General features: G+C 39.3%; 1 protein-coding gene across 1 annotated transcript in view; it reads left to right on the top strand.

Moving 5' to 3' along the window:
• The window catches only part of TRPM6 (transient receptor potential cation channel subfamily M member 6), a 90,459-nt gene that overhangs the window by 40,249 nt on the left and 32,597 nt on the right, over window positions 1-17,613 (top strand). The window contains exons 13-22 of the mRNA XM_069881215.1: window positions 245-298; window positions 2,667-2,807; window positions 4,218-4,352; window positions 5,399-5,679; window positions 6,714-6,942; window positions 7,518-7,673; window positions 9,706-9,840; window positions 13,373-13,501; window positions 15,583-15,834; window positions 16,799-16,973. Coding sequence (XP_069737316.1) covers window positions 245-298; window positions 2,667-2,807; window positions 4,218-4,352; window positions 5,399-5,679; window positions 6,714-6,942; window positions 7,518-7,673; window positions 9,706-9,840; window positions 13,373-13,501; window positions 15,583-15,834; window positions 16,799-16,973 — 1,687 coding nt within the window. The remainder of the gene's footprint in view (window positions 1-244; window positions 299-2,666; window positions 2,808-4,217; window positions 4,353-5,398; window positions 5,680-6,713; window positions 6,943-7,517; window positions 7,674-9,705; window positions 9,841-13,372; window positions 13,502-15,582; window positions 15,835-16,798; window positions 16,974-17,613) is intronic.

Here is a 17,613-nt window from a genome sequence, read left to right as displayed (position 1 = left end):
GAAAGTTATATGTTGTTTAACCAAAGTGATATCAGCTTCTTTCTAGAATATGTCAAGATTTAAGATAATGGAGGAGTTGCAGGTTGGTAGTGAGATGATTTGAAGAGGTTTGTGGGGAGAGTTTGAGTTAGGAGAGTTTGAATTACAGTAGTTTATTCTTATTTTTGCTGCTTTCTTTTACTGAATTGGTTTTTCTAATGTAGGGTCATGTGTTTGCTTACTTGTTTTTTTTTTCACACCACAGAAACAAGGGTCATCAAATCTACTTTTGCATCACCTAGTTCGCGATGTGAAACAGGTAATGGACAAAGGAAAGATCGGGGAGAAAAAGTGGTAGTTTAGAACTTCCATGTCCACTGACACACTGCTATTAGATAATATAGAGGAATTTTAGGAATAGAAACGATAGGTTCATTACTAAGCTTCTATATCTGCTAAATGGTTTTATCTTCCTCCCACTAATCCCCCTAAGTAATTAACTAGCATACTACTACTGAATGCTCCCAGGGGTCCTGTACCTTAATTTCAAAGCCTAGCAGTTCATGTAGATCAAACTTTCTTTCTCAAGTTACTGAAGTGACATTATGAAGTGATTGTACAAAAGACTTAGTGAATTAGTACAGTAATTATGCTTATTGCTTTAAGGTTTTCTTTTTAACCCCAAAGCTAAAGAAGTCTTTCATTCTTGAGCAGTAATGAAAAAATACTGTGAAAAGATATACTATTTTAATGTGCTGCATTGCCTGCAAGAACAGAAGGTGGCAGTGGGTGACTACTGCATGGAGGGATGGCTCCATTACTAGTTTAGTATCAGTCTTTCTGTTTAGCTACATGGTTAATTTATTTCATGCTTGTGTTATTTATTGTACCTCACAGCACTGCTTAGCTAGGAAGGGATGAGCTATTCTTTCTGTGCCTAGTCTCCACAGCAAAAGATGCCTAGATCCAAAACTAGATTAACTGGCTAACTTGTATGACTACTAAGATAAAAGAAAACAGTAAAGCTGACTGCTTACAGTGTTTTGTGGTCTCAAGTAGTGGGATTTCTGGTACAATTTTCTTATTTTGTGGGACTTTCATGTCAATCCCATTGATGATTCTGTAGACAGGTGCAGGATATTCTGATCTCCATAGCAAGCTATTTTCTGTGTTTTCCCATACTGATGGACATATTTGAAATCTAATTTATGTGATAGATCTGGAAGATCTCAGTGTTGAAAATATGTTGAACTTTTCCAAGCTGATATAACTGTCTTTCTCACTGGTATTGATGTGATTTGCTCCTTTATATGACACCCTCCTAAAACCAGTGGCCTGGTTACATCTCAGGTCACTCTGGGAATATTCAGGTCATGATCTAAAAGGAAGCTTTTGGCAGTTGAAATGGGATAGCGGATTAGATAGAAAATGGTTGCACAATTTCAAAACTTTCTATGCCATGGGGTAAGCTAAACTCACCTGGGACCTGCAAACAGACCTAAGTCCTGTAAAGCCGTTTTCACCTGAGTTTTTGTAAGTATGTGTAAGTGCTCTGTGAATGGGTTGTGCAGTTGCGGTTTTGTTAGCTATGGTAACACAGTAGCTAGGATGGTCACCACCTTGACTTAGACGTGTATCTCAGGCTATAGTGTGACTACAGTGTGACCAGCTTTGCTGCTGCTACATCTGGGTGGACATAGATCGCAATCACCCCCTATAGCATGAAATATGCTTTTTATTGCAGGGAAGTGTCTATAAATATAGGAGGTCAGAAATACTTGCCTAACTCTCAATGGCAACTGGAAAGCTACATCCTGTGAGACATGCTTTTGCCCCAGAGTGCTCAGTGTATTGCTGCTTTCCATACCCCAGGGCTAGATGGCCTTAGCTGGCTGTACTGAGTCTTGACACTAAAGTCTGTTGGAAAAAAGGCTCAGTGTAATGAAGGAAACTACTTTCATAGTCTGAAAGGCATCCACTGCTAGGAATATATAATGCCTCTGATCTCATCTATGTATAAGCCCATCTTTCACTTCTGAGAGTTCCAGTTTAAGATTTTGCCAATAATCTGTTCTTCAGTGAATTTTGTGTCTTGGAAGGACAGTGGACATAAACTGGGAAGTAGTCATGCTTTAAACAGAAGTGGTGAGAGACTCAGAAGGTACACCTACTGCAGGTGCAGGTGCTGACCTAGTTGTCATGAAAGTCTTGAGCCTTTACAAGAAATTACCAGTCTCCAGGAATTCTCTACAACATTGATTATATGCTCCATCCACTTATTCGTTTTTAATTAATGAACTTATTTAATGAGCAAATCATACCATGCTAATTTTCTGTTGTTAAGAGAAGATTGTTTTTATAATTTTCTGGCTGTTGGTGGTTAACCTGAATAACCATTTCGCCCACTATTGAATGCAGCTAGTCTTGTAAATAGTGTAATATACATCCCTGAGTCATGTGGGTGCAGTGGACTGTAGACACCGCACTTTAAAGTTGAAAATGTGGATGTGCCTGTGTTCTCACTCCTAGAGGAGTTTCATATGCCTAATGAAAGCATACACTTCCCTGACAGATTCAGGAGGTCTCAGTTGCATCTTCTTCCAGATGTCCCTCATAGTAGAGCTCTGACATGGCTGAATGTTGCAGATAATAGGATCATGAAATGCTTGTGACATTTGGTGTTTCAGAGTACCCTTTCCCTGGATTACAAGATATCACTGCTTGATATTGGGCTGGTGATAGAGTACCTCCTTGGTGGTGCTTATCGGAGCAGCTACACAAGGAAGCATTTCCGAATTCTCTACAATGATCTCTACAGAAAACACAAGGTAACTTCTGTGAAATGGCTACCACTGGTGACCAAGAAAAGCCAAACTGTGACCTCTGAAAGTAGCTCAGGTTGTCATTGTGGTTTGTCTGAATACTATCAGTTGAATGTATGCCGTGCTTGTCTGCTTTATGAATATCTTTGCCAACTCTGTGGTGGTTGAAAATAAAAGGCAAATCACTCCTCAGACTGCCTCCTGCCCCCAGGACTACCAGTGACTGTTAAATTACCTACTGTTTCAGTAAATTTACCTTTGTGTCCACTAGCCTGGTTATGGTCTTTGTCTGTCATCCATCAATAAATATCAACAAGGCTGTACCAACCACCATTTTCCCTTTTACGAAGAATTTGCATGTTTCTGCTCTTGCAACTTGAACGACATCACAGAAATACTGAATTCAGTAGGCATTGAACTAGACTTAGAGCCTGTCAGCATGGCATGGTGAAGAGCAACATGGAGATTTCTGACTCAAATTTGGGGCAAATATCTTAACTTTAAGAAGCAGCTCAGTGCTAGTGGCACATACTCCTGCACAGACCAGTGAGTTATGTTTGCTTGCCAGAGTTTTTTCCACGATGCACTGGTCATCACAAAGGAAGTGTCATGCTGGATGTGCCAGGCTGCACCTGCAGTGCAGAGGCTTTGTGCAGGCAGAGAATTGTGTTTTGACACGTGTACTGCACCTTCTATATGCTTGAGGTGTTTTGCTGTATGGCAATAGCATTGTGCTATTTCTGCATATCAGTAACATCACCTCTACAAGCAAACTACCTCAGAACAACAGTGTGTAAATACACTAGCACATTCAGTTTTCCCATTGACTTTCCAAAACCAGTAACTTGAAAATAACTTCTCAATTAGTTAGCTGAATATCATTCCCAACAGCACGGAAGGAGCAGATTCATTGCATGAAAATTCTCCCCAGTTTTTGAAGTAGAACTGGACTTTTATTAAAGTTCTTCCATATGTTAAAAACCAAACAACAAAAACATCTTTTCCCAGTTTACTGCTTCATAGAAAATGGCCAGCAAAAAGTTTTGAGATCTTCTGTGTTTTAAAGGGCTTATGGCACTTTCTCTAACAGTAGGCTCTCACAAAAGCTTCCGGATTGAGTGATTCCAATCTGGTGCAAAACCTGTTGCTGTTGCAATTGGTGAGTGCTCCTGGAGAAAACAGTATTTTGAATTTAGAGGTTCAGAAAAATATGCATTTTTTAAATTAGATGTGAAACAGGCTGTTTTTTCCGTGATGGTATAAGCTCCTGTGGTAGTTATACTGATTACTGACTTACTAGTCTTTGAATAACATCAGTTTCTACATGTGCCATTGCAATCAGAGATGAGACCAGGCAAACTTCATCTCTAATTTGCAATTTTCTTCTTGTGTTTTATGGTATGCCTTTGGATCTAGAGAGTGCTCTCCACCTTTTCTCAGAGCCTGTCTCATTCCCTTCATCAGAGTAATCAAACGAATAGCAGAATGGGATCTGCTGAAAGTGCTTTGCATTCTCAGTTCTTCAGAACAGCACAGCCTTACAAATACAAGGTAATATAGCTGCTTATTCTAGATTTTGCTAAGATACATGAGGTTGCTAATAATTTTACTGACGTATTTAAACATATGTTGGTCGGGCTGTTAGTTATCAGTTCTACTTAAATTCCTGTGGAAGCAATGTTTTACTATTCACTGTTCATGAAGCACAGGTCTTGCAATTTTAATGTTGAAGTTAAGCTTAGACTCTTTTTTCCATGATACTTTTTAACTTCCTTACATTTATTGCCAAGGGCTTCTGTTCACTGAAATATGTCACCAAATTTCTGAACATCAAGCATGGATGAAAACTCTTCTTATTTGGAAGTAACAGTAGGAATTCTCTGACTTTCCCAATGTTTTCTCATGATTGCTTATTAAAATAGCCACAGTAAACTTGCTAAGAAGTCATAAAGTTATGATATCTGGAAGATGATGACAGAGTTTTTTTTTCAAAGAAAGAAAGTATGATAAAAGAGCAAAGATCACTGCACATATATATCTGACAGATAAAATGTAAAGGATAATGAATTTAAGTGGGTTTATTGGAATTAGTCTGAGCCAAAATGGACCTCTTGTAATACTTAGGCAATCATACCAGTAAGACTTTTTCTCTGCCTTTAGTGGAGAAATGTCCAGACACAAATGTATAGCAGGCTTGTATTTCAAATGTGGCAGACTGTGAAAATCACATTCCATTATCATAACTCCATGATGTATGTTTAAGTCTTCTGAAAGATTTTTCTTCTGTCATGACACAAGTACAAGAATAGAATGAAAGTAGGATCTTTGTATCACAGAGTTTGGAGGCTGCCCGACTGTATGGAAAAGGAGGCTATAAATGGCAAGGAGCGTTTTTCCTTTGCTAATATTATGAGCTTCTGAACAATGGTAATCTGCATGTGATCCTAGCTGTGGTTTATGATTTAAATGTATATGAAGGTCAGATAGTTTGCTACTTGCTGTTCAGATTTGTATGCAATTTTATTTACTTGAATTTGAACCTCAACCATTCATCAAGATTTTCTTTTTTTTTTTTTTTTTTTAAACCAAATTTATAGGAAAGATCCACTGCTTTCCATAAGTATAAGAAGAAAACAAAAGAGGATATAAACTTTGCAGAGAACTATGAATCATCTGGCTTTATCTACCCCTATAATGACCTCCTGGTTTGGGCAGTGTTAATGAAAAGGCAGAAGATGGCAATGTTCTTCTGGCAGCATGGGGAGGAAGCCATGGTCAAAGCTGTTGTGGCTTGCAAACTCTACAGGGCAATGGCACATGAAGCTAAACAGAGTAACATGGTGGATGACACTTCAGAAGAACTCAAGAAATACTCAAAGTATGAGTTCTCGCTTCACTTCAGTTAAGTTCTGCAGTGCTTAGAATGATTAGATATTTTCCTAATCAGTAACTAAGTGTTTGCAAGGTTAGTGGTGCCGTGGACTATGGAGTGTAAAAGAAATGCATTTGGCTGCCAAATATTCATATTAAATAATGGAGCTCTTCATTGGTGTGTGGTCTGATCATGAGTTAAAGGAAAGCTATTAACATGTTACCTAGTTGAATATTTGAAAATTAAAATATAGGTAAGTAGTGCATGTCTCTGCTAAATGGTCAAGTGAAAGATTGAAATTTCTTTTACAACTTCTCTTCCAGTTCAACTTGGCCCTTAGGTGTTGGACTTTTCAAATCTGTAACATGCAGTATTGAGCAAACTAAAATCAGTGTTTAAGTCCTGCTCTGTGTAAGACCTAAAGAAAAATGGGTGCTGCACTGAGTGAATAAAAAATGAAGTAGACCAAGAATATTCTTCAAGGTTGTAGTTTCATATTAGTGTTTTCTGATAGTTTTTCTTGTTAAGGTCATTGTACGCTTTGCAGACATTATGCCTTATATTCAGAGTACAATAAGATGTGCTGTCTTGTTTTGCCTGCAGCTCCAAAGTTTAGTTTAAAGGAAGGTGTATGCTCTTTGAGAAGTCTTCCCTACGCAGATGCTTGAGAGCCAGTGTAAAACAAGAGGCTTTTGCAACTGCTTGCAATGCTTGCCCACAGTGATGATGAGTCTGTTGTTGGAGGAAATGCACAGAACTTTGTAGGGTCAATTTTGATCACTGAGTGAGATTAAGAACAAAACAAATCAAAAAATACAAAACAGTATGACCCTAAACCTTGTGATTAAGACTAAACAGATTTACTCCCCAAATTGTTTTTCACTTGATATATTGAAAAAGCCATGGGAAAAATGGGTGAAAGCATACTTACTGATGTTCCTAGCTCAGCTTTAGTTAATGGAGTTTTCAGACCAGCCTCTTTGCAGCAGTGATTCTGAGTTTTGACTGATCCTTGTTATATTAATTCTTTTCTGCTGTAGGGAATTCGGGCAGCTTGCTTTAGATGTGCTGGAGAAAGCATTCAAACAAAATGAGCAGATGGCCATGAAGTTGCTGACTTATGAACTGAAAAACTGGAGCAACTCCACTTGCTTAAAGCTGGCAGTGTCTGTGGGGCTGCGACCTTTTGTATCCCATACTTGCACACAGATGCTGCTGACTGACATGTGGATGGGACGTTTGAAGATGCGGAAGAACTCTTGGTTTAAGGTAACATAATTCTTACTTTTTCTGAACATTTAGATGCTCCTTACATGCTTTGTACATGTCTTTTTTGTTATGAACATGTCTAATGCAGCCTCAGACAGATATGCTTAAGCATGGATTGGAATATGCACATCTGGGAGAAAAAAGAAAGGTGAGGAGGGAAGACAATGCTTTCTGCTGTTTTACTTCTTTGCAAAAGCACCTGTGAGATGACATTAAAAAATGCATTTTTGAGGATTTTTATTGTTCCCATTCTCTCAGCACATTTCAGTCCCTCTCTGCCTGCTATTGCTGCCCGACATTGCTGGTTCTCTGACAAAAATGGTGGTGGAAGGAATGCCCTCTGGACAGAGGGAGTAGTATCTAAAATATCCCCAGATACCACGATACTCTTCAAATCCACAAAACAGTCAAGAGCAACACAGGTTTTTGGAGGCTGTAGGAGTGTAAGGCAGAGATTTCTTGCACCATTGGATCCCAGGCTAGTGGAATGGCACTGAGTTTTTGCTGGCATCATGTCTTCAGGTCTATGCTATCACTTCTGAATTAATTTCTTGAATCTTTTGTCTCTCTTCTAGGTCATTATGAGTATTCTCCTGCCTCCCACTATCTTGATGCTGGAGTTTAAAAGCAAGGCAGAAATGTCTCATGTGCCTCAGTCTCAAGACTTCCACCAGTTCACATGGTATCATGGAGATCAGAGCCCAGCCAGCTCCAAAGATGTCTTGTCTCTGGTTAGTCTGTGATAATCAGTCATTTGTACATCAAGGTCTGTCTGTTTACCACAGTATAATCCTGAGAAGTGAGGAGAAAGTGGTCAGCTGAAAGTGTTGTCGATTCATAAGACATAAGGGTTTTGATACAGCCTGGTTGTGCGAAAGTCCTACTTAGGCCTGTCTGTGGAGAGTTTCCAGCATAGATGAAGTTTTTGTCTTTTGAGATCTGAATTTCCCCATATGTCTGGTAAGCTTTCCTTGAACTGAAAATTTCCAAATATTTTCAGTTTGAGGCAGACAGCAGACAGAGAATTTCTATCAAGAGGGGTAAATTCTGATGAGTTGCTAACAAATGAAAACAGGATTGTTGGGTGAGAGCTGTCAGACAATCTTTTTTTGCACAGCTTTGCTTATCTCACAGCAGATAAGCACTGCAGATTGCTTAGGACCTTTTCAGTTTTAAGTTTCAACATGTGTAAAATAAAAGAGAGTGGATGCAGCAGCATGGTAGGCGTGTCAATGCCACACGTGTTTTTCTCTTTGACACAGAAAAGTGCTCGAAACCATCATCTCCTGCAGTGCTTATCAACCATAGTCAGTTAAAAAATACTTTTTATGGTGTTTGGTAACAGCTAAGCTACAGAAGATGGGCCAACTGTAATTATTTGCAGCAGGACCACCCCTGCAGTCTGGTAGAAGAAAACACAACATTGTGCACAAGCACTTTTCTGACCTGCCTCAGACAGGGCTGCTTACTTCCTGTGCTAGCACTAAGCTTAACTTCTGATTTTGTCTAATATAGTGTTTAAAACAAAAAGCCAAGCTACCACTTTTTCTTAAACACTCCAATAGGGAGTATTACAGAAAACTAAAGAAAATACAACAATGTATGTGTGCCATATAAAGCATCTTTCACAGTCATAAATTCCAGTGACCTGCTGCAGCTAGAAATTTTACTCTTTCTAATTCTCTCTTTTACCTTGGGGAATTTGATGTTGACATCTGATTCTGTGTATCAGATTCTCTGGTTTAGCATTTTTCTGAGTCTAATGTGATGAAAAAAATCAGTTTTGCCCTGATAACTGAAGAAAATAGTGTGTTGTAGGGATAGATGTGTGACATAACAAGTGCTATACTACATCTATCTAGTAGCAGTAAGTTTTAGCCAGGACAGTTGGCCAGCATTGAAACAGAAGTGGAGCGGCTAGTTTGGTTCCTTCAGCCTTGCTCAGCTATTAGATGTTAATACTTCCCTTAGGCCTCTCTCCCTTATTTCTGAAAACTCCTTTCAGCACCTTCTGGTTTTGACGATTACCCACTGCTGTGTGTCCACAGGTCTTCTTAGCCTTCAGCAGCAATCAGATATTAGTACTTTCAACAGGGTACTCAGACAAGTGTCAAATTCTGGATAAGAATGAAATGTGTTTACTTTTTTGTTTTTCTTTTTACTGAAAATAATAAAGAAGTTCTTTGTATTGTTTTTGTTGGAAGATCTTTGTAAGACAGTACCTGTTTCATCCTTATCTTCCAATCAGCTGTACAACACGTCAAAAATAGCAATTAGATTGTGTATTTAGTATTTCACTGTCTTGACATTTTCTGTGCAACTGTGTACGTGAGTGGAGTTCTGGTGCTTAGACTCTTATTTCAGAATGTGCCACAGCTGTCAGTGGAGTTCTAGCTAGCCCACTTACCTTTTACCAGGAGTTGTTACTTAACTGTATTACACAGATGGGGAAAGTGACACACAGAATGACTTTGCCTAAAGACTTAAAGAAATGTGTGGAAGAAACAGGAGTGAATTCAGGTCTGCTGATGCCCAGTCCATTGCCTGTAGTCATAAAAGCAAACACTAAATGAGTATTTATGGTGGAAAAATGTGCATGTTAATTATTGCAAATGAGCTGGTTGTAACAGATAAACTACAGTACAGGTTTGTATATTCAGAACAAAGCTTAAATATCTATACTCTCTCCCCTCTAACATGCAACAACTTCTGAGATTGTAGACCATGATTTCTTAGTTTTTAAAATGTGGTTTTCTTTCAAAGGAGGATTATGATGTGGAGAAGGTTGCTCAGAAGCCTAATGAAACCCAGATAGATGGTGGACAAGGAAACCTGCCTGGCACTAGGAAAATCTATGAGTTCTACAATGCACCGATTGTCAAGTTCTGGTTTCACACGGTTGGTCATCACACTAGAACTCAAATTGCAAAAACCTTCTTTTGACCTTCAAATACCACTTGATGCTGCTTTTTCTTTGCCTAGCATGGATTCACAGACACTTAGTGGTGGGTGTGGATGGGAAGATATTTTAATATTTCTCTCACAATTAAATGAAAACTTCTACTGCTAAAATCACGCAGTTGCATTTAAAAAAGAGTCCAAAAAACAACAACCCCCCCAATATAAGGCACTCAAGCACAGCTTTTTACAGTGGTTAATTGCACATGTAGAGATAGATTTGAAGCTGACCTTAAATACTATAAATACCTCACAGATGTTTGTGACCCTTTCTTGAGGAGTTGTTTCTGTAGGGGTGAATATTACTCCATGGGAGATCATTTGCTATAGAGAAATATACACCTATTTAATCAATTTTAGTAACTAGTACTGTGTCAGCAGAGCTTAGGATGTTTAAGATCAGGTTACTTGTTGAGTCAAACCACCATGTGCATAAACTGTTACTCCTTCAACAGGATGTGGTTAACTGCTTTTTAGGTTGTTAATCTGTTATCTGAGTTATGTTTGCAGAGTGTTAAGGCACTTTTAAAATACAGGCTTTCCACCTGATAATAATTATTTTGTTTTAGAAGACACTGATCAACAAGAAGTGATTTACATAGCTTTGAGAATGGCTACTTGCTTCTACAGAAGGTTAAGATAAAGACCTAAGGCAGGTCCAGGACAACGAAAGGAGCCTTGTGGTTGGTATATAGTACAGGTCAGCTGATCAGGCAGAGCCTACCAATGAAGGCTTCTTTGTCCAGCTACAGGAGGCTTCACACTTGCAAGCTCTCATCATACTGAGGGATTTCAACCACCCTGACATATGCTGGAAAAGCGGCAGGCAACCCAGGAGACTGCTACGCTGCATTGAATATTATTTCTGAACTCAGCTAGTAAACACCCCTTACTGAGGGGATGCAATAATGGACCTTATGATTGTAAATACAAGTGAGCTCATCAGTGTCATCAAGGCTGGGCTACAGTGATCACGCACTGGTGGAGTACAGGGTCTTGAAGGATATCGGGAGGCGAGGGGTATAGTCAGGACCTTAAATTTTAGAAAATCAGACTTCCAGCTCTTCAAGGAGTTGGTCAGTAGGACCCCTTGGGATATGGTCCTCAGGGACAAGGGACCAGAACAGAGCTGGCAAATATTAAAGGATGCTTTCCATAAAGTGTGACAGTGCTCAGCCCCCAGATGCAGGAAATCAGGCAGGGAAGGGGAGAAACCAGTGTGTCTGAGTCAAGACCCACTGGTCAAACTGAAGAGCAAGAGGCAACTGCACAGGCAGGTAACCTGGCATGGGGTCAGGTTGTGTAAGGATGAGGTCAGGAAGGCCAAGATGCAGCTGGAGCTGAACTTGGCAAGTGAAGCAAAGACTAACAAGAAGGGCTTTTACGTGTATTTCAAGCAGAAAAGGAAATTTAAAGAATGCGTACCCTGGCTGAAGAATGAAAATGGTGACCTTGTACCAACAAACGAGGAGAAGGCTTAGGTACTCAACTTTTTCACCTCTGTCTTCACTGGCATCCGCTCTCCTCAACCCTCTGGGTCAACGGACAGCAAGATGGAGACCAGGGGGTAAAGCCCCTCTGGGTGTAGAGGAAGATCAGGTCTATGACTGCCCGAGGAATCTGAAAATAACTAAATCTGCAGGACCTGATGAGATGCATCTCAGAGTCCTGAGGGAATTGGCTGATGTGGTTGCCAAGCCACTCTATATAATATTTGAAAAGTCATGGCAGTCAGGAGAAATCACTGGTGACTGGAGGAAGGGTAATGTCATGTCCATTTCTTAAAAGCATAGAAAAGATGACCCTGGGAGCTGCCAACCTGTCAGCCTCACCTCTGTGCCTGGGAAGATAATGGAACAGATCCTCCTAGAAGCTAAGCTAAAGCACATGGAGGACAGGGAGGTGATTAGTGGCAGCCAAGACGGCTACATGAGGGGCAAGTCCTGTCTGACCAATCTAGTGGCTTTTTATGGTGGGGTAACCATGTCAATGGACATAGGAAAAGCAATGTATGTAATTTATCTGGACTTCAGTAAAGCCTTTGACACGGTCCCCTCCAATGTCCTTCTCTCTAAATTGTAGCAATATGAACTTGATGAGTGAACTGTTCAGTGGATAAGAAGTTGGTTGGGTGGTCACATTCAGAGAACAGTGGTCAACAGTTCGATGTCCATATGGAGATCCATGACAAGCGGTGTCCCTCAGGGGTCTGTACTGGGACTAGTGCTGTTTAATATTTTCATTGATGAGATAAACAGCGAGACCAAGTGCACCCTCAGGAGATTTGCAGATGACACCAAGCTGAGTCATGCAGTTGTCACACTAGAAGGGCAGGGCATCATCCGGAGAGTCCTGGACAATCCGGAGATGCCAGTCTGTGTGAATTTTATGAGGCTCAATAATATCCTATGCCTGGGTTGGGGCAATCCACGGTTTCAATATAGGGCGGGGAGTGATGTGATTGAGAGCAGTCCTGTGGAGAAGTACATGGGGATGCTAATTGATGAGAAGCTTGACATGAACTGGCAATGCAAGCTTGAAGCCAAGAAGGCCAACTGTATCCTGGTCTGCATCAAAAGAAATGTGGCCAGCAGATCGAGGCAGGTGATTCTACCCCTCTACTCTGCTTTCATGAGACCCCACCTGGAGTATTGAGTTCTGGAATCCTCAACATAAGAAGATATGGAACTGGTGGAACAGGTCCAGAGGAGGGTGACAAAGATGGTCAGAAGGCTGGAGCACCTCCCAAATGAGGATAGTCTGAGAGAATTGGGGTTGTTCAGCCTGCAGAAGAGAAGGCTTTGAGGAGACCATAGAGCAACCTTCCAGTACCTGAAAGAAGCCTACAAGAAAGTTAGAAGAGAGTTTTATGAAGGCATGTAGAGATAGGACTAGGGAGAATGGCTATAAATTGGAGAGAGGAAGATTTAGACTAGACATTAGGAGGAAATTCTTTACAGTGAGGGTGGTGAGGCACTGTAACAGGTGTCCCAGGGAAGCTGTGGATGCTCCATCCCTGGAGATGTTCAAGGTCAGGTTGGATGAGGCCTTGAGCAGCCTGATCTAGTGGGACATGTACCTGCCCATGGCAGGGGAATTGGAACTGGATGATCTTTAAGGTCCTTTCCAACTCAAACCATTCTGTGATTCTATGACTCTATAAAAGCATAGCACAACCTTTACATTCAGGTAGTGGTGTGCAGATAAAATTGTCTGACGTGTTTAGGGCCTAGGTGAAGATGGGCTGCAATAGTTTGTCTTCTGCTTCCATTTTTACAGCACTAAATCACCAATTCCCAAATGATGCTTAAGGATATTCACAGTAAAAAGACTTTGGAAAACTGGATAAAATATTTTGGGCTCAAAAATCTGGTGATAGTGCTGAAGTAGTTTGAATACATACAGTCAGGCTAATCACAGAAATTTGTTGGAGATTTTTGTGCATATGGATTATATACTGTGTGTTTCGTAGATGGCTTACATGGCATTTCTCATGCTCTTCACTTACACTGTGCTGGTGAAGATGGAACCAAGACCGACCGTGCAGGAGTGGCTTGTTATCATTTATATTTTCAGCACTGCTGTTGAAAAAGTCAGGGAGGTAAGCTTTTCCATCTCACTTGTCATCTATAAGATTATGTATTATAAATTATAAAATGCATAAACTGAAGAATGTCACATCCTGCATTCTTTTTTAAAGAATTTAGTAGATAATTATAATAATTATACTGAGCTTTTATTTCAGAGAAGTCTTTGATGACCAATACTTGGGCTTTGAAAATGTGTCCTGAAGTTTGTCCTTAAATCTCTGTTTTTCTGTGTACAGCCACTGGTAATATGCAGGTTGCTTAAGAGTGTTGTGCTAAATGGAGATTTGAAACCCCAAGATAGACACCTGTTTCTTATTTTTTTTTTGTGAAGCATTAGATTTCTTATAATGTATATGGATTTTCTCTTTAGACATTTACTTTGAGTGTGGACGTTGTTATCAATTAATAGGTGTTACATGTAGAATATTCTATCACTCTCCATCAAGTCTAACTGACCCTCCATAAACAAAACTGGGAAAAACCCACTAACTTTTAATGCTGGATTCACTGAGTATGGAAAAAAAATATTCCAGTCAAATTTAACAGCAATTATTTGCAGTTGATTAGATCTGAGCTTCTGAACACCACTTGCACTCCAAACCAGGGACAAGTGTAGCTGTATGTTTCTTGATTTATTTTATCTGGTCTGACATATCTACGTATCTTCACTGTCAAATCAGCACATAGTAAACATTAGTAGTATGAATTGTCTTTTATCTAACATCTGAAATGCTATACTTCTAGAGGAATAAAACTGCAAAAAAGCAGTCACATTTCTGAGGGAAGGATGCTGTTATAACAGATCACTTAGAAGGCTGCAACATCAATGCAAGAGAGGTGAAGGATTTCAAGAGGCAGCAGAAATGCTGGGAATGTATTGAACCTTGGATAAACATACAAGTTCTGTAGCTGCATGAGATAAAGCTAAAATAATCCATACAAAGCTTGGGAAAAAATAGCATATGAAACAGCAAACACTTTGAAAGTTACTGGTTCTGCTGTTGCATTGTTGATGGTGGGACAGCGGAAATGTTAGCTCTTCTTTCTAGCATTAACATTCATTGGTGACTTCAAAATTGTTGTCTTCTACTTGATTTTCTTAATCCATATGCTAGTTCTGGTCTGCTGGCAAGGACTTTGTAGGACACTGTGTCTTACACGTGCAGCTAATTAACTGCTCAGGGCCTAGTTATATATAACTTTAAACTTCTGTTTCTCTAAGATTTTATCACCTAATTGTTAAAGCCTTAGGCCCTGATATTGCAACTGGTTCCTCATGTGAGTTAGTCCAGCTGAATTGAGTAGAATCATTTGTTTATGTTAATGTGTTCATACATGTAAATTCTTGCAGGATCAGGGCTGTAACATTTCAAAATTTTTCCTTTGCTTGGTGCTTATCAGTGTGATCTTACATAGCACTGCTTAATTGGCCTCACTTGCACAATATGGAAAGGTTTTATTTATGGCCTATCAAAGCTTCCATTTCACACATTTGCTCAGTGAAGCTTAAAATCCCTTTGGGGCACCTCACAGTTCAAGGAGTGAACATGTCATTCTTTACCTTGGTAGCTGCCAGCACTCCTTTTTTTAGCACGTCCTTGCTGGAATACAAGGATCTTTCTTCATATTTTCAGTTTGAAATAAAACGCATTAGTTGTTTTCGCATCAGCAAGGTTAGGCTGGTACTTTCCATGACTTGGGGGCTTTTTAAAGGGCTGCTGCAAGTTGTGACCATTCCTCTAGAAAATGCTCATTAATCTATAATGTTGCATTTGCATAACGGTTCTATACTGGCTGGTCTTTTCTGCTGAGGAGTGTGCTCTTCAGTGAATGAATTCAGGCTCAGAATCCATTTTTCCTTAGGAAGATCTACCCTGTTTGTTGTGACATACTTAAGCAATATCATACTAGTAAGTACAAACCTCAATTAACAGTGAATGGCAGTATGTAGTACATATGCATGTAAAAAATAAAAGGAAAAAAATGGTACATTCCCAAATATCATGAAACATGTCAGACAGAAAAGTTTAAAGAATACATCTGTAATTTTAATGGAGTTTAATTGTTTTTTTTTCCCCCACATTTTACTCAGGTATTTATCTCAGAACCTGGAAAATTCTGCCAAAAAGTGAAAGTGTGGATTTACGAATACTGGAATTTTACTGATACTATAGCTATCATCCTGTTTATGATTGGTTTTGGCTTGCGCTGGTCTGACCCCCCCGTTCAAACTGCAGGGAGGCTACTTTACTGCTTGGATATAGTGTTTTGGTATGCTCGGCTCCTTGATCTTTTTGCTGTGAATCAGCATGCTGGCCCGTACCTGACGATGATTGGGAAAATGGTAAGTATTACGATTTGGAGCAATTTTTTTTTTTTTTAAGTTAAGGCATATACTGAGAAATGTGTAAAAGTCAGAAATTACATAAAAGAATGATGGTCAAAGGAGAGGTCACATAATAATTCATGGTGAATGTATTACCTGAAAATAGCATGTCTTTTTCTGCTTGTGAATTGACCATAATCAAATTTTGGTTCTCTTTAATTTATTCATTATTTGAATTTATTCACAAAAGCCACTTTTGCTTCATTCCTTAGGGAAGAGTTGTATTTAAGTTGAGTTTCTGATCCAGCCTGATAATAGGAAAAAGAAAAATCACTGTGTAGTACAGACAGGCTCACTACTATAGATAATTCCCCTAGCTCTTGGAAACTGTCTCATTATTATTTTACATTTTGATTCAAATAATTATATCCCATTTTAGGAGGCAAAATTTCTTTGAGATCAAAGTTAATTTTTTTCTCTTTTGGTTTAAGAACTGCTGCTGAACCACTGCCTAGTCTTAAGGGATATCTGCAGATTCCCCCTGTAATTTCCCTCAGTTATTGGGAACTATCTTATTAATGCTTTTATACTCTGTCTTGCATAGTAATTCTGATTTAATGTCAGAAAGTAAAATAGTTTTCACTGCTATTCTTTACTCTCAATTTGGAAGAAATACCGCTGAGGAAAAGCATCATCATAAGGTCTCTGTGTTTTTCACCTCCTGTTTAACATCTTAAGGAGGGATTGAGGGGCAAGTACGACTTGCAGCCTTTTTGGTCTAGGATGATTTTAACCTCTATAAAATACTTGGGTAGTCTAGGCCTTAGAAATAAAATACTCCTATTTACTCCAGCATATTAGGTTAGGAGCCCTATTTTTATCTTCTCAATTGTAAAAGCAGTGAAAAACGTTTCCCTAAAATATGTGTCTCCTTTACGTATAATTAACACAGCTAATACTTCCATGCAAACATATTTTTCAGACAGCAAACATGTTCTATATTGTGGTGATGATGGCCATAGTCCTGTTGAGCTTTGGAGTGTCACGAAAAGCAATCCTTTCACCAGAGGAGCCTCCTTCATGGACTCTGGCACGAGATATTGTTTTTCAACCCTACTGGATGATGTTCGGTGAGGTTTATGCTGGAGAAATAGATGGTAGGTAATTTTCACAACACAGCTCAACAGCTTAAACGTAATATGTGCAAAAAAATGTCCCCTTTGGGCTACTAGAGTTTTGGCCACATATTGATGGTGTAAATTTGATTAAAAATTATAAAGACTGAAAAGTATTTATTTTGACAGTTAAAGGACTTTAGGAAGGATACTTTAATTTCTATTATTTGTTGCTTCATCTCACAAACATTTGTAGACGTATATCCTTTTACACGAGTTAATATTCTGTTGCTGAAACTCTAGAGGAATAACACTCCAGCTCTGATAAAACAACCTTTACACTTTATCCTTTCCACAGCGGAGTCAATGGGAGCTTTTGCTATAAGGCTTAAATAATTGAATTTCAGTTTAATTGACTGTGCGCCATCTGTCAAATGCATTTCAGCTGCATCATTTTTCCCCTTAACGAAAAGTGTGGCTGGCATAAGAACTGATATGTATGAAATGATGTCTAAAGCTTCTGAATTGCTGAGGAAACTATGAGGCAGTAGTATCATGAAGAGCATTCAGGTCTCCTTTATGTGGAGGTGGACTTCTTAGCTGGACGTTTAGTAATGTATCTCTATGAAAGAGATATACAAGTAAGGGAGAGGGATGAAAGTAGTGAGGTAATAAAGACTGG

The sequence above is a fragment of the Phaenicophaeus curvirostris genome, chromosome Z (assembly GCF_032191515.1).
Source record: "Phaenicophaeus curvirostris isolate KB17595 chromosome Z, BPBGC_Pcur_1.0, whole genome shotgun sequence".
Taxonomy (NCBI): Eukaryota; Metazoa; Chordata; class Aves; order Cuculiformes; family Cuculidae; genus Phaenicophaeus; species Phaenicophaeus curvirostris.
The sequence above is the reverse complement of the archived record's forward strand: the minus strand, read 5'-3'. Positions and strand labels throughout refer to the sequence as shown.